At 43.3% G+C, this 17,402-nt stretch overlaps 1 protein-coding gene across 1 annotated transcript in view; it reads left to right on the forward strand.

Moving 5' to 3' along the window:
- Positions 1-1,798: 1,798 nt before the first annotated feature.
- SMTNL2 (smoothelin like 2) overlaps positions 1,799-17,402 on the forward strand; it is a 157,247-nt gene continuing 141,643 nt past the window's right edge. The window contains exon 1 of the mRNA XM_073565712.1: positions 1,799-2,847. Within this exon, the coding sequence (XP_073421813.1) occupies positions 2,503-2,847 (345 nt within the window). The 5' untranslated portion in view covers positions 1,799-2,502. The remainder of the gene's footprint in view (positions 2,848-17,402) is intronic.

The raw sequence follows: 17,402 nt of genomic DNA on the forward strand, positions 1-17,402 counted from the left end.
TCCATCCCTCCCTCCCCTGACTGAGCATCTCCTTCATAGTCCTACAGATCCGTGTGGAGGTGCAGTGCTACAGCGTAGTGGCAGTATATAGGGGCAAAGATACAGTGTAGTGGCAGTATATAGGAGCAAAGATACAGTGTAGTGGCAGTATATAGGGACAAAGATACAGTGTAGTGGCAGTATATAAGGGCAAAGATACAGTGTAGTGGCAGTATATAGGGGCAAAGATCCAGCGTAGTGGCAGTATACAGGGGCAAAGATCCAGCGTAGTGGCAGTATACAGGGGCAAAGATACAGCGTAGTGGCAGTATATAGGGGCAAAGATACAGTGTAGTGGCAGTATATAGGGGCAAAGATACAGTGTAGTGCCAATATATAGGGGCAAAGATACAGTGTAGTGCCGATATATAGGGGCAAAGATACAGTGTAGTGCTGATATATAGGGGCAAAGATCCAGCGTAGTGGCAGTATACAGGGGCAAAGATCCAGCGTAGTGGCAGTATACAGGGGCAAAGATACAGCGTAGTGGCAGTATATAGGGGCAAAGATACAGTGTAGTGGCAGTATATAGGGGCAAAGATACAGTGTAGTGCCAATATATAGGGGCAAAGATACAGTGTAGTGCCGATATATAGGGGCAAAGATACAGTGTAGTGCTGATATATAGGGGCAAAGATACAGTGTAGTGGCAGTATATAGGGGCAAAGATACAGTGTAGTGCCAATATATAGGGGCAAAGATACAGTGTAGTACCGATATATAGGGGCAAAGATACAGTGTAGTGCTGATATATAGGGGCAAAGATACAGTGTAGTGCCAATATATAGGGGCAAAGATACAGTGTAGTGCCGATATATAGGGGCAAAGATACAGTGTAGTACCGATATATAGGGGCAAATATACAGTGTAGTGCTGATATATAGGGGCAAAGATACAGTGTAGTGCCGATATATAGGGGCAAAGATACAGTGTAGTGCCGATATATAGGGGCAAAGATACAGTGTAGTGGCAGTATATAGGGGCAAAGATACAGTGTAGTGGCAGTATATAGGGACAAAGATACAGTGTAGTGGCAGTATATAGGGGCAAAGATACAGTGTAGTGGCAGTATATAGGGGCAGTGCTCAGTGATATAGTGTAGACAGTAGCAGTATTCAGGAGTTGTGGTCTGTAGTAATATATAGGAGCAGTGTCAGTAGCAGTAAACAGGAGTAGTGTAGCTGTATACAGGAGCGGTGGTCAGTAGCAGTATACAGGAGCAGTGTAGCAGTATAAAGGGGCAGTGGTCAGTAGCAGTATACAGGAGTAGTGTAGCTGTATACAGGGGCAGTGGTCAGTAGCAGTATACAGGAGTAGTGTAGCTGTATACAGGGGCAGTGGTCAGTGGCAGTATACAGGAGCAGTGTAGCAGTATAAAGGGGCAGTGGTCAGTGGCAGTATACAGGAGTAGTGTAGCTGTATACAGGAGCGGTGGTCAGTAGCAGTATACAGGAGCAGTGTAGCTGTATACAGGGGCAGTAGCAGTATACAGGAGTAGTGTAGCTGTATACAGGAGCACAGTGGTCAGTAGCAGTATACAGGAGTAGTGTAGCTGTATACAGGAGCGGTGGTCAGTAGCAGTATACAGGAGCAGTGTAGCAGTATAAAGGGGCAGTGGTCAGTAGCAGTATACAGGAGTAGTGTAGCTGTATACAGGGGCAGTGGTCAGTAGCAGTATACAGGAGTAGTGTAGCTGTATACAGGGGCAGTGGTCAGTGGCAGTATACAGGAGCAGTGTAGCAGTATAAAGGGGCAGTGGTCAGTGGCAGTATACAGGAGTAGTGTAGCTGTATACAGGAGCGGTGGTCAGTAGCAGTATACAGGAGCAGTGTAGCTGTATACAGGGGCAGTAGCAGTATACAGGAGTAGTGTAGCTGTATACAGGAGCACAGTGGTCAGTAGCAGTATACAGGAGTAGTGTAGCTGTATACAGGGGCAGTAGCAGTATACAGGAGTAGTGTAGCAGTATACAGGAGTAGTGTAGCTGTATACAGGAGCACAGTGGTCAGTAGCAGTATACAGGAGTAGTGTAGCTGTATACAGGGGCAGTAGCAGTATACAGGAGTAGTGTAGCAGTATACAGGAGTAGTGTAGCTGTATACAGGAGTAGTGTAGCAGTATACAGGAGCACAGTGGTCAGTAGCAGTATACAGGAGTAGTGTAGCTGTATACAGGGGCAGTGGTCAGTAGTGCTATACGGTGTAGCCCTGTAGTGAGCGCGCTACACGCCGTCAGGTACACGGGGTTTCCCACCCTGCAGCAGCAGCACCTGAGCTCCTGCCTTCACACCCGGTGACAGGTGCCCACCACCGCGGTGACCTCCGCACACTTCACCTCTCCGCACTCAGGCGGAAGTGGCGGCCGCGGCACTAGGTGTCAGTCATCAGTGCAGGACCTGAGCGTGTGATGTGCCCGGCGCCGCGGAGGTAGAAGAGTGACTGCCCGTCTGCTGCGCCCCGCACTATGGATCACCAGGGACTGGAGGCGTCGGTGTGGCCGGCGGTGAGCTGCAGGAATATGCCAGACAAGGACAACTTATGCCCGCTGCACGGAACGGTTCAGGGGCTGCAGGCAGAGATGGAGGAGTTCCGGCGCGGGGTGGAGAGGCAGCTGGAGGACGTGCTGCGGCTGGCCGCCCCGCTCTCCCGATCTGTTACCGACCTGCAGTGCGAGAATCGGCGTCTCCGGGAGCAGGTGGAGAAGCTCAGCCGCCAGGTGGAAGCACTGAGCCGGGCAGCAGGGCTGAGTGTGGAGGCGCAGACCAGGTTCTCCAGCCACGCGCTGCTGTCAGTGTCCTCCAAGGCTCAGGTCAGTCCGGCATCTGCCTCCGCGCTGTTCTGCATCAGGTCCTCCCTTGTACGATCTGTGCACCGTGATAATAGTGACATGTGCTGCTGCATAGCTCCAATCCGCTGAAGACTTCTCTGCAGATTTTCCACTATGTGTAGATGAGATATTATTATAATATGACGTCTCCATATTGCTGGGACTGTAATAAGCAGAGCTCCTACCATAGTGGAAATCTGCTGCAGATCAGTCCCGTGCTTCACTAGATATTTCTGCACCAATAACTAGTGTTGGCAAGAAAACCGCTGTATAAAATCCAGTTTTGCTGTGGTTTAGGGTATGTGCACACGCTGCGGATTGGGTGCGGATTTGGCCGTACGGATTTTGTAATCTCCACAATGGAGGAGATGGCAAACCGCAGTGGAATCCACAGAAAGAATTGACATGTCAATTCTTTCTGCCGTTTAGAAACCGCAGCAAAACCGCACGGAAAAATCTGCACCGTCTGCACTGCGGTTTTTAATATCCATAGGATATTATGGTACTGTACACCGCAGCAAAAACTGCTGCGGATCCGCAGCGGCCAAATCCACTGCGGAACCGCAGCAGAATCCGCAGCGTGTGCACACAGCCTTAAGGGTGAGTGCACACAGTTTGGAATCATCTGCGGATTTTTCCGTGCAGATTTGCAGGGAAAACCGCAGGTAAAGTGACCTGCGGTTTACCTGTGGATTTGTCAGTGGTTTTCCCCTGTGGTTTGATACCCGGACAATGGAACAGGTGTGAAACCGCTGCGTAATCCGGAGAATTACATGCTGCGCATTTAAAACCGCAGCAAATCCGCGCAGAAAAGTCCGTAGCATGTGCACTGCGGTCTTGAAATCCCATTGATTTGCATTGTACTGTACAATGCCTGCGGATCCGCAACATGTGCACATACCCTTATTTGTTTATTTTTTTTTTCCCATTCGTAGTAGCCTGGGTGAAGAAGTTGCAAAAACATGAAAGGAGTAACGTGCTGCAGACTTGGGAGGGGGGGGGGACCTGCTTTGATGGTTCAAATCCGTGCAGAAAAAAATAAGCAGCGTGAGCTGTCATAAATCTCATTCACTTTGCTTGTGCTGAATTGTTTACCTTTGAAAACCTGGTGGAAAAAAACTCACAAACGCAGTGTGTGAACTGTTCTCCATTTGTGTAAATCTCATACAGTTATTTTATTTATTTTTTTTAACACCTACCTACAGTGTGTTTTTTGATATCTGCAGCACGTTCACTTTTTTCTTAGCGTATGTGCACACTTTTTAGTATTTGGTGCAGAAATTTTCTGCAATATTTCTTCATTTCTTGGCAGGAAAAACACAGCAAGCAATATGTTTTTGCCTAATTTTTTTTTTTTTTTTGCATGCGTTTTTTGTGCAGATTCTTCCCCCATTCATTAGTACGTGTGAAATCTGCAGCAAAAGCGCTGTAAGAATTGACAAATCTGCAAGTCACAAACAAGCAACTTAAGGATTCACATTCCCTTTGCTGGTATCGGTGAACCCTTCATGTTTTGAAACGTCTGCACAGATATATATATAAATATCACAAATCTAAATGTGCATTTTTAGTTGATGATTTTTTTTTTTTTATGGACTTGAATAAGATGAGAGAAATTCACATACAAAAACGTATATAATCCACAGCTCACTCTTACCAATTTTTATCAAAGCTACGTAACTTGGCCTAAAGGATGTTTCCAAACAAAGGAGTTTTATTTAAAACATATAAAGTGCAGAAAGAAATGCTGGTGAAAATCCAGTTTTCAAAATGCACATCGGAAACTTAGCCCGAGGCCCCGTTCATGTTTTGTCTTCGGTGTCCATTTCTTGAACGGCAGGAGCGGTTCTGGTAAATACATTCATAGACCCTCGTACACTTGATTTAGGGGGACTTTTGCCTACACTGACGTGGCAGAATTAAAATCTCCAAGTTTTTGGTGCAGATTTTGAAGCTGACCCTCTTTCGAAATCTACTTTTGAAATGCTTTTTAAACAAATTTCCTGGATTTAAAAAACCCCATCGTGTGAACATACGCTTATGCAGTTTCTAACAACTCATGTGTTACTTGTAGAGCGTTCATGTGTATGAAGGGGTCCAGAGAGAGAACGGTTAGCTGAATGAGTGTTTGCCTGACAGCTTTCTAATGTGGCCAGCCTTGGGGTGTATTGTGGCTTAGTGGTGATGCAACTAATTTCTGTGGTTTTGAGGCAAGCGCAGGTTAAACCTGATAAAAACAGCGAAACTGCAGCAATGAACAGTAACATTGTCATGTGGTTCAGTCTGTCTGCAAGAAACCCAGTCCAGCCCTACTTCAGCCTGTAGCATGCGTCAGAATAGTAGCTAATGCTTTAGAAGCTGTTGGAGGAGAGACGTACTGGGTAAAGTCTCATTCACACTATTGTCATCTGTTTTGGATCAGATCGTCATTGGCGTTGGGTCCAAGTGTCCCTTTTTAGTATCATTGTTTCATGAGTGACTTTTTCATCTGCGAAAAAAAAATTGTAAACCTTTTTACAACAGTTAACGGTCAGCACACGGATGTCACCCATCTGCTGTCGTGACTTGTATATGCAATTTTGATTAGTTACTAGAATAAAAAGCACACCTGTCACGGTCCATTTTTATTTGTGAACTGCAAATTACACAGGCATAATATCTAGGCGATCACCCATAAAGTAGGTGTCATGGGTTTACCACGACAAGAGAGGAGCCAGAAAACCACAGCGTCTGATTTCTGCTACTCCTGCACTGATTAGAAGCCCTTCACCTTCTTAATAAACTGTGTAAATTTTCTTTTGGCAGTGTAGGGGTTAATCTGCTCTGTTGAGAAGTCCTGGAGTGTTAAGGCTCTAGCTGTGCACTGTTAGCCACTCCCATCTCCTATATTATGTGGATCCTGGCTAGCACTCATTGTCAGAGTAGTGTATGCTTCTTGGCTGGAGGTTGTTGTTGGTTATTATTGGAGAAGGCGTTTGGATTTATCTGACTGTTGCTAGGTTTTGAGTGTGTGATAATTCCTTTTTCTTTTCTTACTTTGGTTTAACTCCATCCATCACTCCCTGTTGCATACCTCTGTTCTAAGTGTGAGTATATTTGTATGTTTGGTATTTTTCGTTACCTCTGTTCTTATTACCTTGTTAGTCTTGTTGGTGTTTTTACGGTACACTACTGTTATGATTAGGTCACCGAGGAGGATAGCCGGGGAATAAGCTAGGCAACCAGAAAGATTGGTAACTAAGCGGATTGCAGACCCCTAAAACTAACAAGACAACTAGAATTAGCCGTGGAACGTACTTACACTGCCCTAGACGCCTCGGCACAGCCAAAGAGTTAACTAAGCCTAAAGCAAGAAAGGGGAAACCTAAACTGTCCCGGAGTAGAACCCCAAAGGAATAGATAGCCCTCAAACATATATTGCCGGTGAGACAAGATGAGGCACAAACACAGGCAGAAAATAGAGTAAGCAATTGATGGGGCCCAAACTGTCTAGCTAGAACAGGACAGGAAAGATACTGTCTTCAATCACGCAAAAAACCCTAAGAAAAATCCAACATGTCTGATACGCAAAAATACTGAGGCCACGCGACCTCTCCCACACTAGATCAGAATTCTGGTGTAAACTGGAAGCAAAACAAAAGATACTGATATAACAAGGGACTAGCAATACTGAACAGACTGACATAAGCTGTGGCATATGGAACGGGGTCCAGCACTGGTCTCAGCATGGAACAATGATGAGCCCACACAGTAAAGCAGAAAGCAGAGAAAGGCAAAAACTGGATCAAATGCAAAAAGATTCCAGCAAACAAATAACTTATCTGAACGATGCAGGACCAAGCAGGGGGAAAGCGGACTTCAAAATGAACAGGAAGAAAACCAAATCACCAGCAACAACTGAGGGAAGCTTGCTGACTTAAATCTTCCCAGTCTGTAACACCTGACCTCCAATCATCCTCTTCAGGTGATTTGACTTCTGTCAACCTGACCAGCTCCATTACCCGCAGCAACCACCAGAGGGAGCCCAAACTCAGAAGTCATGTCACAAGTGTTCACAACACACTACTTCCCTTTTCCTGGGTGGGGAAAGGGTACAGACTGAGGGCAGACTCAGGAGTTAAGGCAAGGTACGTGACCCCAGCATCTTCACCATTAGAAATAATTTGTGCAAGAAGGCGAGCTTGGGTGCCCCTTGCGTTAGGGGCACTCAAGATTAGGACTTCAAGCTAGAATTGCTTTTTATAGAGAAATATTTGGTTACAAGCATGTACGTGAATTTTGGGGGCATGAGTCTCTAAAAAAGTATGTTGTTAAATGCTGAAACATGAATGTAAAAAGATTTTTCCCAGTTACAAAATACTTCGGTACTCTCCGAAAAACTTCTTCTGTTCGGTTTATTGCATAAATGTCAGATAGGTACAGTGGCTTGCAAAAGTATTCACCCCCGAGACCCTTTCCCCCCTTGCTATTTTTCATGTTTTGCTACCTCACAACCTATAATTTAACTGGATTTGTTTTTTTAGATTGTGCATCAGTTAATGTAAAGAATATGCCAACAACTGTGAGCACTTGATTTTCTTTTTCTTATTAAGCAAAGAACAAATGGGTAGGACAAAATAACTGAAAACTTCAGTGTGCATAACGATTCACCTCCCTCCCCATAATGTCAGTGCTTAGTAGAGCCTTATTTTGCAGCAATCACAGCTGCAAATCACTTTTGATAAGTCTGAGCTTTACACATCTTGCCACTGGGATTTTTGCCCATTTCTCAATGCAAACTGCTCCAGCTCCTTTTAAGTTAGATGGTTTCCTCTGTTGAATAGCAATCTTAAAGTCTGACCACAGATTCTCAATTGGATCAAGGTCTGGGCTTTGACTAGGCCACTCCAAAACATCTACATTTTTCCCCTTAAACCACTCTTGTTGCTTTAGCAGCAGGGCTGTGGAGTCGGAGTCGTGGAGTCGGAGTTAGTTTTGATTGGAGTCGGTAGAAATGTACCGACTCCGACTCCAGCTTTAAAAAAAAGTATTAATATTTCATAATTGAACTTTCATATGAATTTTATAAATGTTACTCAAATATATATGTTCTATCAAACTATGAACAACAGTGATAAGCAGTTCTGCTGGAGATAGAGACATTTCTTACTTCTTGTGTGTCACTGTTCTCCACTGCCCTTATCTAATCTTATACTTGGTTAACCTCATGCTGCCCCAACCCCCCTACTTACAATGTATGAAACTGAAAGTGAAAATGTGTTGCAAATTCTTAGTAGTAAAGCTCCTCCTCTAGACTAGATCATACTAGGTGTGCGTCTTCCAAGCATCTCACTGCTGCCTGCTACTCAGAAGAGGAAGACTGTAAGAAGTATTATCCTTTCAACAAACTTTTCATCAGTTAACTGTGAGTACATGAGGAATAATAACAGTATTACTGACCACTATATCAGTTGTACGACCTGGCAATAATTTTGTACAATTGTTTTTAGGAAAAACAATTGTCATTTGGATTGTGAATGCAGAATTAAAAACCTGAGAATGTCAAAGAAGCATCACATTAAATCAGCTGTATTTGAACATTTCACCATCACTCAAGATAGAAAACATTATGTCTGTCAGTGTATGACAAATGATCCAGACGAAAACAAATGCTGTGAAGCCAAGATGAGTGCATATTCAGGCAAAGATAAAAATGCTCCTACCAGAGCTTCTAATCTAAAGAGACATTTACAGCGCTTTCATCCAGAAGTACTGAAAGCAGTGGATGAGAGAGACTGCATCCAAACCAATGAACCAGTGCCCAGCTCTTCCAGCCAAACAAAGGAGCAGAGAACTTTGCAGCCATCAGTTGCAAGATATTTTGTCAGTGACAAAGTTACTGTGACAATGACAGTAGATACATTTAAAAAACAGATCATGGAGCTTGTTGTAAAGGATAGTGTGCCTATTTCATTATTTTCACGACCAGCTTTTATGTGTCTGAATGGGGAAATGGCCCGCAAGCTTGGTGTTTCTCTGGAGAGAGAGAGTATTAGAAAATTAGTAATCGAAGAAGCTTTTAAACAAAAGGAAGAACTTAAAAAAACTCTCAAGGGACGCTTTCTATTTCTTTAAAATGGATGCCTGCACACGTCACAGAGTGAACTATTTTGCCATCAATGTCCGATTTGTTTGTGACAAAAATGAAATAGTTACCAAGACATTGGCAGTAAAAGACACCAAAGCTCATCACACCAGTGAGTTTCTCCAGGTCTTGGTGGAAAAGGTTCTGCAAGACTATGAACTTAAAAAAGAGCAAGTTCTTTCTGTCGTAACTGACAATGCTTCAAATATGATAAGTACTATTAAGCTAATGAATGAGAGTAATGATGGTGACCAGCAGCTAGAAGAACATTCTGGGTCCACAGACACAGAAATGTTTGAAATAGAGGAACACAGTATTGTAACTGAGGAGCAAACTGAAGTTGCTTCAGATGAACAGCAACATGATAATTTAGATGATCTTGTTGAAACTGTGTCAATATGTTCTTTCATTCATCACATGCGCTGTGTTGTGCATACGCTACAGCTGGCTTTAAGAGACAGTCTGCAAGAAGGACATGCTGCTGCACTGATTGGCAAGGTGAGAAAATTGGCTACTGTTGCCAGAACCCCTAAAGTTGACTCAATTTTGAAGAGACGTGCTGGAAAAAGGGCAATTATTGATCAAGCCACACGATGGGGCAGTACTTACTTAATGATTCAGCGCTTGGTTGAACTGAAAACCTTTCTTGTAGACATGGCTAACCCTCAACTGACGCTAAATGAAAGTCAGTGGAATCAGGTGACTGAGCTGGAAAAATTGCTAGAGCACCCATTTACAGTGACTAAAAAATTACAAGCAGAGGACTTAACTCCAGGTATTTTCTTAAAGGAGTGGAAGAACCTGATGTTTCGCCTGTCCCAAAGAGGAGGGTTAATTGCAAGTGGCATTGCTACATCAATGAAACGGAGAGAGGAGCTACTATTACAAAATAACATTCTTTTGGCAGTTGTTTATGTAGACCCAATGCATCAGATTCTTCTAGATGATCAACAGCTAAGTAAAGGAAAAGAAGCTCTGTTTGAAATAGCAGTAAGGATGAAAGGGTTGCAGAACAGTCAGGAGGAACAAGAAGAATTTGGTCGTCCTGCCACATCTTCACCCTCATCATCAACTGATGAAGAATTTAATTTCGAAAAATATTTGGATCACAAGGACCGTGCAAAGCGTTCCCGCATAGAAGAAGAGTCATCCCCATCAAGGAACACAGCCAGTACATTTCAGCAGAATTTTTCATGTGCACTAAAAGAAATTGAGAAATTTGACCGTTCATCAAAAATAACAGTGCAACAAGTGATTCCTCTGTATCCTGACATTGTCAGAGATGTTGCCCGAGTGGTTACTGCTTTGCCACCAACACAAGTTAGTGTAGAGAGGTTGTTCTCTGCTCTCAAAATAATTAGATCAGATTTGAGGGCATCCATGAAGGAGGATCTGACAGAGGCAATACTTTTTCTGAGGACAAATTTATAGATTTCTTCTTATTAACTGCATAAAAGTGTTTATTGCATATTTACTTACAGTTTAGAAAAGTTTATAAAAGTTATTTGCTATATTCTAATTGTATTCTAATAAATGTAGTTTTTGCTCTAAGTGGTCTGATTACTTATATGATGGTGAGAAACTGAATAAGCACAATGTTTAATATTTTACAACAGTAAATTTGTTGTTATGAATTGGCCATTTATGAAGGAGCCGGAGTCGGAGCCTGATAAAATCCAGGAGTCGGAGTCGCAACTGTGGCTTACCGACTCCACAGCCCTGTTTAGCAGTATGCTTCTGGTCATTGTCTTGCTGGTCCCAATCTCAAATCACTGGCAGGCTGAAACAGGTTTTGCTCAAGAATATCCCTGTATTTTGCATCATCTATCTTCCTTGCGTCTCGGACCATTTTTCCTGTCCTTGCTGCTGAAATACATCCCCACAGCATGATGCTGCCACCACTTTTCATTGTGGGAATAGTGTTCTTGGGATGATGAGCTGTGTTGGTTTGGTTCCAGACTTAGTGTTTACTTTTGGTGAACAAAAAGTTCAATTTTTGGTCTCATGACCAAAGCACCTTCCTCCATATATTTGGGGAGTGTGCTACATGAATTGGCAAACTCAAAATGAGCCTTATAGTTTTTATGTGTAAGTAAAGGTTATTTTTCTGCTCACTCTTCCATAAATGCCACCTCTATGTAGAGTATAGTTTATTGTGGTTGTATGGACTGATACTCCCGTCTCTGTTTGGGACCTCTGCAGCTCCTTCAGGGTTAGCTTTTTGTCTCTGTGTATCTCTCTGATTAATGCCCTTCTTGCCCGGGCTAAGAATTTTAGTGGGCGGCCGTCTCTTGGCAGATTTGCTGTGGTACCATGTTCTTTCCATTTGATGATAATGGATTTGATTGTGATCCGGGATATCATCAGAAAGTGGGATTTTTTTTTTTTTTTTTTTTTTTCCATAAACCAAACAAGTCTTGTAGTTCTCACTAACTTTGTCCCTGACTTGTTTGGATGTCTCCTTGGTGTCGTCGTGGTGTCTCTTACTTAATGGTGCTGCAGGCTCTGTGGCTTTTAGAAAATGTTTATATATACTGACAGATCATGTGACACTTGGATTGCCCGCAGGCGGACCTCCTGTCTCTAAGCATGTGACTTGTGAAGGTAATTGTTTGCACCAGAAGTTAGGGCTTCATGGAAAAAGGGGTGAATACATATGTGAGTGCCAGTTTTTAGTTATTTTATCTCCTAAATTTAATTTATGCCTATATTTTTCTCACTTCACCAACTTAGTCTATTTAGTGGTGATGCATCACACGCAAATCGGATTACAAAAATATTTAATACAGGTTATAATGTAGCAAAATAGATAAAAAGCCAGGGTGGGGAGTGTGTGTGAATATTTTCGCAAGCCACTGTATCACTTTTAACCCCTTCCTGACATCCGACGTACTATCCCGTCCATGGGACCCGGGCCCCTATGCCCATGGACGGGATAGTACGTCTATCGCGATCAGCGGCGCCCACGTGGTCAGCGCCGCTGATCGGGGCCGGGTGTCAGCTGATTATCACAGCTGACACCTGGCACAATGTGTCAGGGGCGGTCACGGACCGCCCCCGACACGTTAACCCCTTGCACACCGCGATCAAACATGATCGCTGTGTACCGGGGGTTAAAGGGAAGCATCGGCTGGGAGGGGGCTCCCTCCGTGCTTCCCTGAGCCCCCCACGGCAGCGCAATGTGCAGCGCTGCTGCTGGGGGCTCCTTTCCTGCAGGCCCCCGAATCCAAGATGGCGACGGGGCCTTCGGGGGCCTGCAGGAAGCTGGCTTCCTCAGTGCCTGCAAAGCGCAGGCATGAGGAAGTCTGCAGAAGTGCCTGTGAAAGATTGCTGATCTGTCACAGTGATCTGTGATTCACAGGACAGTGATGTCCCACCTGGGAAATAAAGTAAAAAAAAAATAAAAAAAAGTGTCAAAATAATTTTACAAAAATCGCCAAATAAATTAGAAAAAAAAAAAATATTCCCCAAAATAAATCCATTTTTTGGAAATAAAAAAAAAAACAATAAAAGTATACATATTAGGTATCGCCGCGTCCTTAACGACCCGCCCTATAAAACTGTCCCATTAGTTAACCCCTTAAAATATAAAAATAAAAAACGAAGCAAAAAATAATGATTTATTATCATACCGCCAAACAAAAAGTGTAATAACGCGCGATCAAAAAGACGCATATAAATATCCATGGTACCGCTGAAAACGTCATCTTGTCCCGCAAAAAATGAGCCGCCACACAGCATCATCAGCGAAAAAATAAAAAAGTTATAGCTCGCAGAATAAAGCGATGCAAAAATAAATTTTTTATATAAAATAGTTTTCATTGCATAAAACCGACAAAACATAAATAAACTACCTAAATAAGGTATCGCTGTAACCGTACTGACCCGAAGAATAAAACCGCTTTATCAATTTTACCGCACGCGGAACGGTGTAAACGCACCCCCCCCAAAAGAAATTCATGAAACGCTGGTTTTTGTTCATTCTGCGTCCCAAAAATCGTAATAAAAAGCGATCAAAAAATGTCACGTGCCCGAAAATGGTACCAATAAAAACGTCAACTCGTCCCGCAAAAAATAAGACCTCACATGACTCGGTGGGTCAAAATACGGAAAAATTATAGCTCTCAATATGTGGTGATGCAAAAACTATTTTTACAATAAAAAGCGTCTTTTAGCGTGCGACAGCTGCCAAATATAAAAACCGCCATAAATAGTAAATCAAACCCCCCCGTTATCACCCCCTTAGTTAGGGAAAAATAATAAAATTAAAAAAATGTATTTATTTCCATTTTTCCATTAGGGTTAGGGCTAGGGTTAGGGCTAGGGCTGAGATTAGGGTTAGGGGTGTGTTGGGGTTTGGGTTGGAGTTAGAATTGGGGGTTTCCACTGTTTGGGCACATCAGGGGCTCTCCAAATGCAACATGGCGTCTGATCTCAATTCCAGCCAATTCTGAGTTGAAAAAGTCAAATGGTGCTCCTTCCCTTCCAAGCTCTGCCATGCGCCCAAACAGTGTTTTACCCCCACATGTAGGGTATCTGCCTACTCAGGACAAATTGCAAAACAATTTATGGGGTCCAATTTCTCCTGTTACCCTTAGGAAAATAAAAAATTGGGGGCAAAAATATCATTTTTGTGGAAAAAAATGATTTTTTTATTTTCATGCCCGGGCATTATAAACTTCTGTGAAGCCCTGGGGGGTTCAAAGTGCTCACCACACATCTAGATAAGTTCCTTAGGGGGTCTTGTTTCCAAAATGGGGTCATTTGTGGGGGGTTTCCACTGTTTAGGTACGTTAGGGGCTCTCCAAAGGCAGTATGACACCCGCAGACCATTCCATCAAAGTCTGCATTCCAAAACGTCACTACTTCCCTTCCGAGCCCCGACGTGTGTCCATACAGTAGTTTTCTCCCACATATGGGGTATCAGCATACTCAGGACAAATTGGACAACAACTTTTGGGGTCCAATTTCTCCTGGTACCCTTGGGAAAATAAAAAAAATGGTGACTAAAAGATCATGTTTGTGGAAAAAATACGAATTTTTTATTTTCACGCCCGGGCGTTATAAACTTCTGTGAAGCACTGGGGGGTTCAAAGTGCTTACCACACATCTAGATAAGTTCCTTGGGGGGTCTAGTTTACAAAATGGTGTCATTTGTGGGGGCTTTCCACTGTTTAGGTACATCAGGGGTTTTCCAATCGCGACATGATGTCCGATCTCAATTCCAGCCAAAAACGTCAAATGGCGCTGCTTCCCTTCTGAGCTCTGCCATGCGCCCAAACTGTCGTTTACCCCCACATGTGGGGTATCAGCGTACTCAGGACAAATTGCACAATAACTTTTAGGGTCCTGTTACCCTTGGGAAAATAAAAATTGGGGTGAAAAGATCATTTTTGTGGAAAAAATATGATTTTTTAATTGTACCGCTGTACGTTATAAACTTCTGCAAAGCCCTTGTGGGTTCAAAGTTCTCACCACATATCTAGATAAGTTCCTTGGGGGGTCTAGTTTCCAAAATGGGGTCACTTGTAGGGGGTTTCCACTGTTTAGGTACATCAGGGACTCTCCAAACGTGACATGGGGTCCGATCTGAATTCCAGGCAATTTTGCATTGAAAAAGTCAAACGGCGCTCCTTCCATTCTGAGCTCTGCCATGCGCCGAAACAGTCGTTCCCCCCCACATATCAGGTATCAGCGTACTCAGGACAAATTGCACAATAAATATTGCAGTCCAATTTCTCCTGTTACCCTTGGTATAATAAAAAAAATTGAACCTGAAGTATTTTTTTTGTGAAAAAAAGTTAGATGTTCATTTTTTTTTAAATATTCAAAAAAATTCCTGTGACGCACCTAAAGGGTTAATAAACTTCTTGAATGTGGTTTTGAGCACCTTAAGGGGTGCAGTTTTTAGAATGGTGTCACTTTTGGGTATTTTCTATCATATAGACCCCTCAAAGTGACCTCAAATGTGATGTGGTCCTAAAAATAAAATGGTGTTGTAAAAATGAGAAATCGCTGGTCAACTTTTAACCCTTATAACTTCCTAACTAAAAAAAAAAAATTTTGGTTCCAAAATTGTGCTGATGTAAAGTAAACATGTGGGAAATGTTAGTTATCAAGTTTTTTGTGTGCCGTATCTCTGTGATTTAAGGGCATAAAAATTCAAAGTTGGAAAATTGCGAAATTTTCAAAATTTTCGCCAAATTTCCGTTTTTCTCACAAACGCAAGTTATTTGAATGAAATTTTACCACTAACATGAAGTACAATATGTCACGAGAAAACAGTGTCAGAATCACTAGGATCCATGGAAGCGTTCCAGAGTTATGACCTCATAAAGGGACAGTGGTCAGAATTGTAAAAATTGGCCCGGTCATGAACGTGCAAACCACCCTTGGGGGTGAAGGGGTTAAGGGAACCTGTCAGCTGATACTTGCTGCACAAACTGTGAGCAGCATACATCACTGCACACTTGTGGATTATCATTTAAAATAGCTTATATTTTATTAGGAACATGTGGGAGCATAACAGAATTAACAGGTAGAAGCAATAACAACACGACGTTTCGGCTCCACCAGAGCCTTAATCACAATATCGCTGTAAAATAAAAAGAAATGCATAAGCCAGAAATTACATAGAGCAACAAAAGGATCTAATGCATAGATTCTATGATTCTATGAAAGCAAAATAACACATCTCAGTGAATATATGTAAATTAAATACATATTAAAGGGAATCTGTCACCTCATTTTTGGCCTATGAGATGCGGCCACCGCCATCAGGGGCTTCTCTACAGCATTCTGTAACGCTGTAGATAAGCCTCCGATGTAACCTGAAAGATAAGAAAAACGAGTTAGATTATACTCACCCGGGGGTCCGGTCCAATGGGTGTCGCGGTCCGGCGCCTCCTATCTTCTAGCGAAGACGTCCTCCTTCTTACTTCTGCCGCGGCTCCTGCGCAGGTGTAATTTATCTGCCCTGTTGAGGGCAGAGTACTGCAGTGGACAGGCACCAGGAAAGGTCAGAGCGGTCCGGCGCCTGCGCACTGCAGTACTTTACTCTGCCCTCAGCAGGGCAGATAAAGTACGCCTGCGCAGGAGCTGCTGCAGAAGTAAGAAGGAGGACGTCTTCGCTAGAAAATGGGAAGCACAGTACCACCATACCTTGTGAGTATAATCTAACTTGTTTTTCTTATCTTTCAGGTTACATCGGGGGGGCTTATCTTCAGCATTACAGAATGCTGTAGATAAGCCCCTGATGGCTGTGGCCGCATCTCATGGGCCAAAAATGAGGTGACAGATTCCCTTTAATATGAGATTATCTTCAATGTACCGCATATGCTCGTGTATAAGCTGACCCCCCCCCCCCTAATTTTGTCACAAAAAAACTGGGAGTACTTATTGACTCGCGTATAAGCCTAGGGTGGGAAATGCCGAAGCTACTGGTAAATTTTAAAAATAAAAATAGATACTAATAAAAGTAAAATTAATTGAGACATCAGTATAATATGTATCATGTTGCACAGTGAGTGGCCCCGTATAATGCTGCACAGTGATTGGTGGCCCCGTATAATGCTGCACAGTGATTGGTGGCCCCGTATAATGCTGCACAGTGATTGGTGGCCCCGTATAATGCTGTACAGTGGCCCCAGTGCATTCTCATATTGCACAGGTAGCTAAGGTAATCCCGTCATTTAGCTGCTGCCGCTGCCTCAATTAAAAAAAAACAAAAACTATATACTTACCTCGTCGCTGCTGCTCATCAGCGTTGCAGGCTCTGCAGTGACTGTTCAGGCAGAGGGCACGTGCTAACTATGTCATGGCGCCCTCAAACCTGAACGTCACTGCCAGAGGACGCAAGACAGCAGAGCGACGCGCAGCGGTGGAACGTGGGTAGGTGAATATGGCTCCCCCCGTCATACTCGCCTCTCCTGGCATGTCTCTGCAGCCCCCCGTGCTTGTTCCATGTTGTCGGCACCCTGTTCTTCCTGCTTTCTGCGGTCACGTGGTACCGCTCATTAAACTCATGTATATGTGCATATTCTTGAGTTTAATGAGTGGTACCACGTGACCGCTGAAAGCAGGAAGAACAGCACGACGACAACATTGAACAAGCACGGAGGGCTGCAGAGACATGCCAGGAGAGGTGAGTATGATCTCCGTCACCCCCCGCTCATCCTCCCCGGCCGATCCCCGGTATATGATTCGCGTATAAGCCGAGAGGGAGGGGGCTTTCAGCTGAAAAAAATGGGCTGAAAATCTCAGCCTATACGCGAGTGTAAATGGTATATATTGTTTCTTGATATGTACTGTATATAATTTACGTATATTCACTGGGATGTGTTATTTTGTTATTTTGTTTTCATCTATGTATTAGATGGTTTTTTTGTTCTTTGTAATTTTTGGCCTACGCATT

This window comes from Dendrobates tinctorius, unplaced genomic scaffold (genome assembly GCF_039654945.1).
Source record: "Dendrobates tinctorius isolate UK_male_01 unplaced genomic scaffold, ASM3965494v1 ptg000016l, whole genome shotgun sequence".
NCBI lineage: Eukaryota > Metazoa > Chordata > Amphibia > Anura > Dendrobatidae > Dendrobates > Dendrobates tinctorius.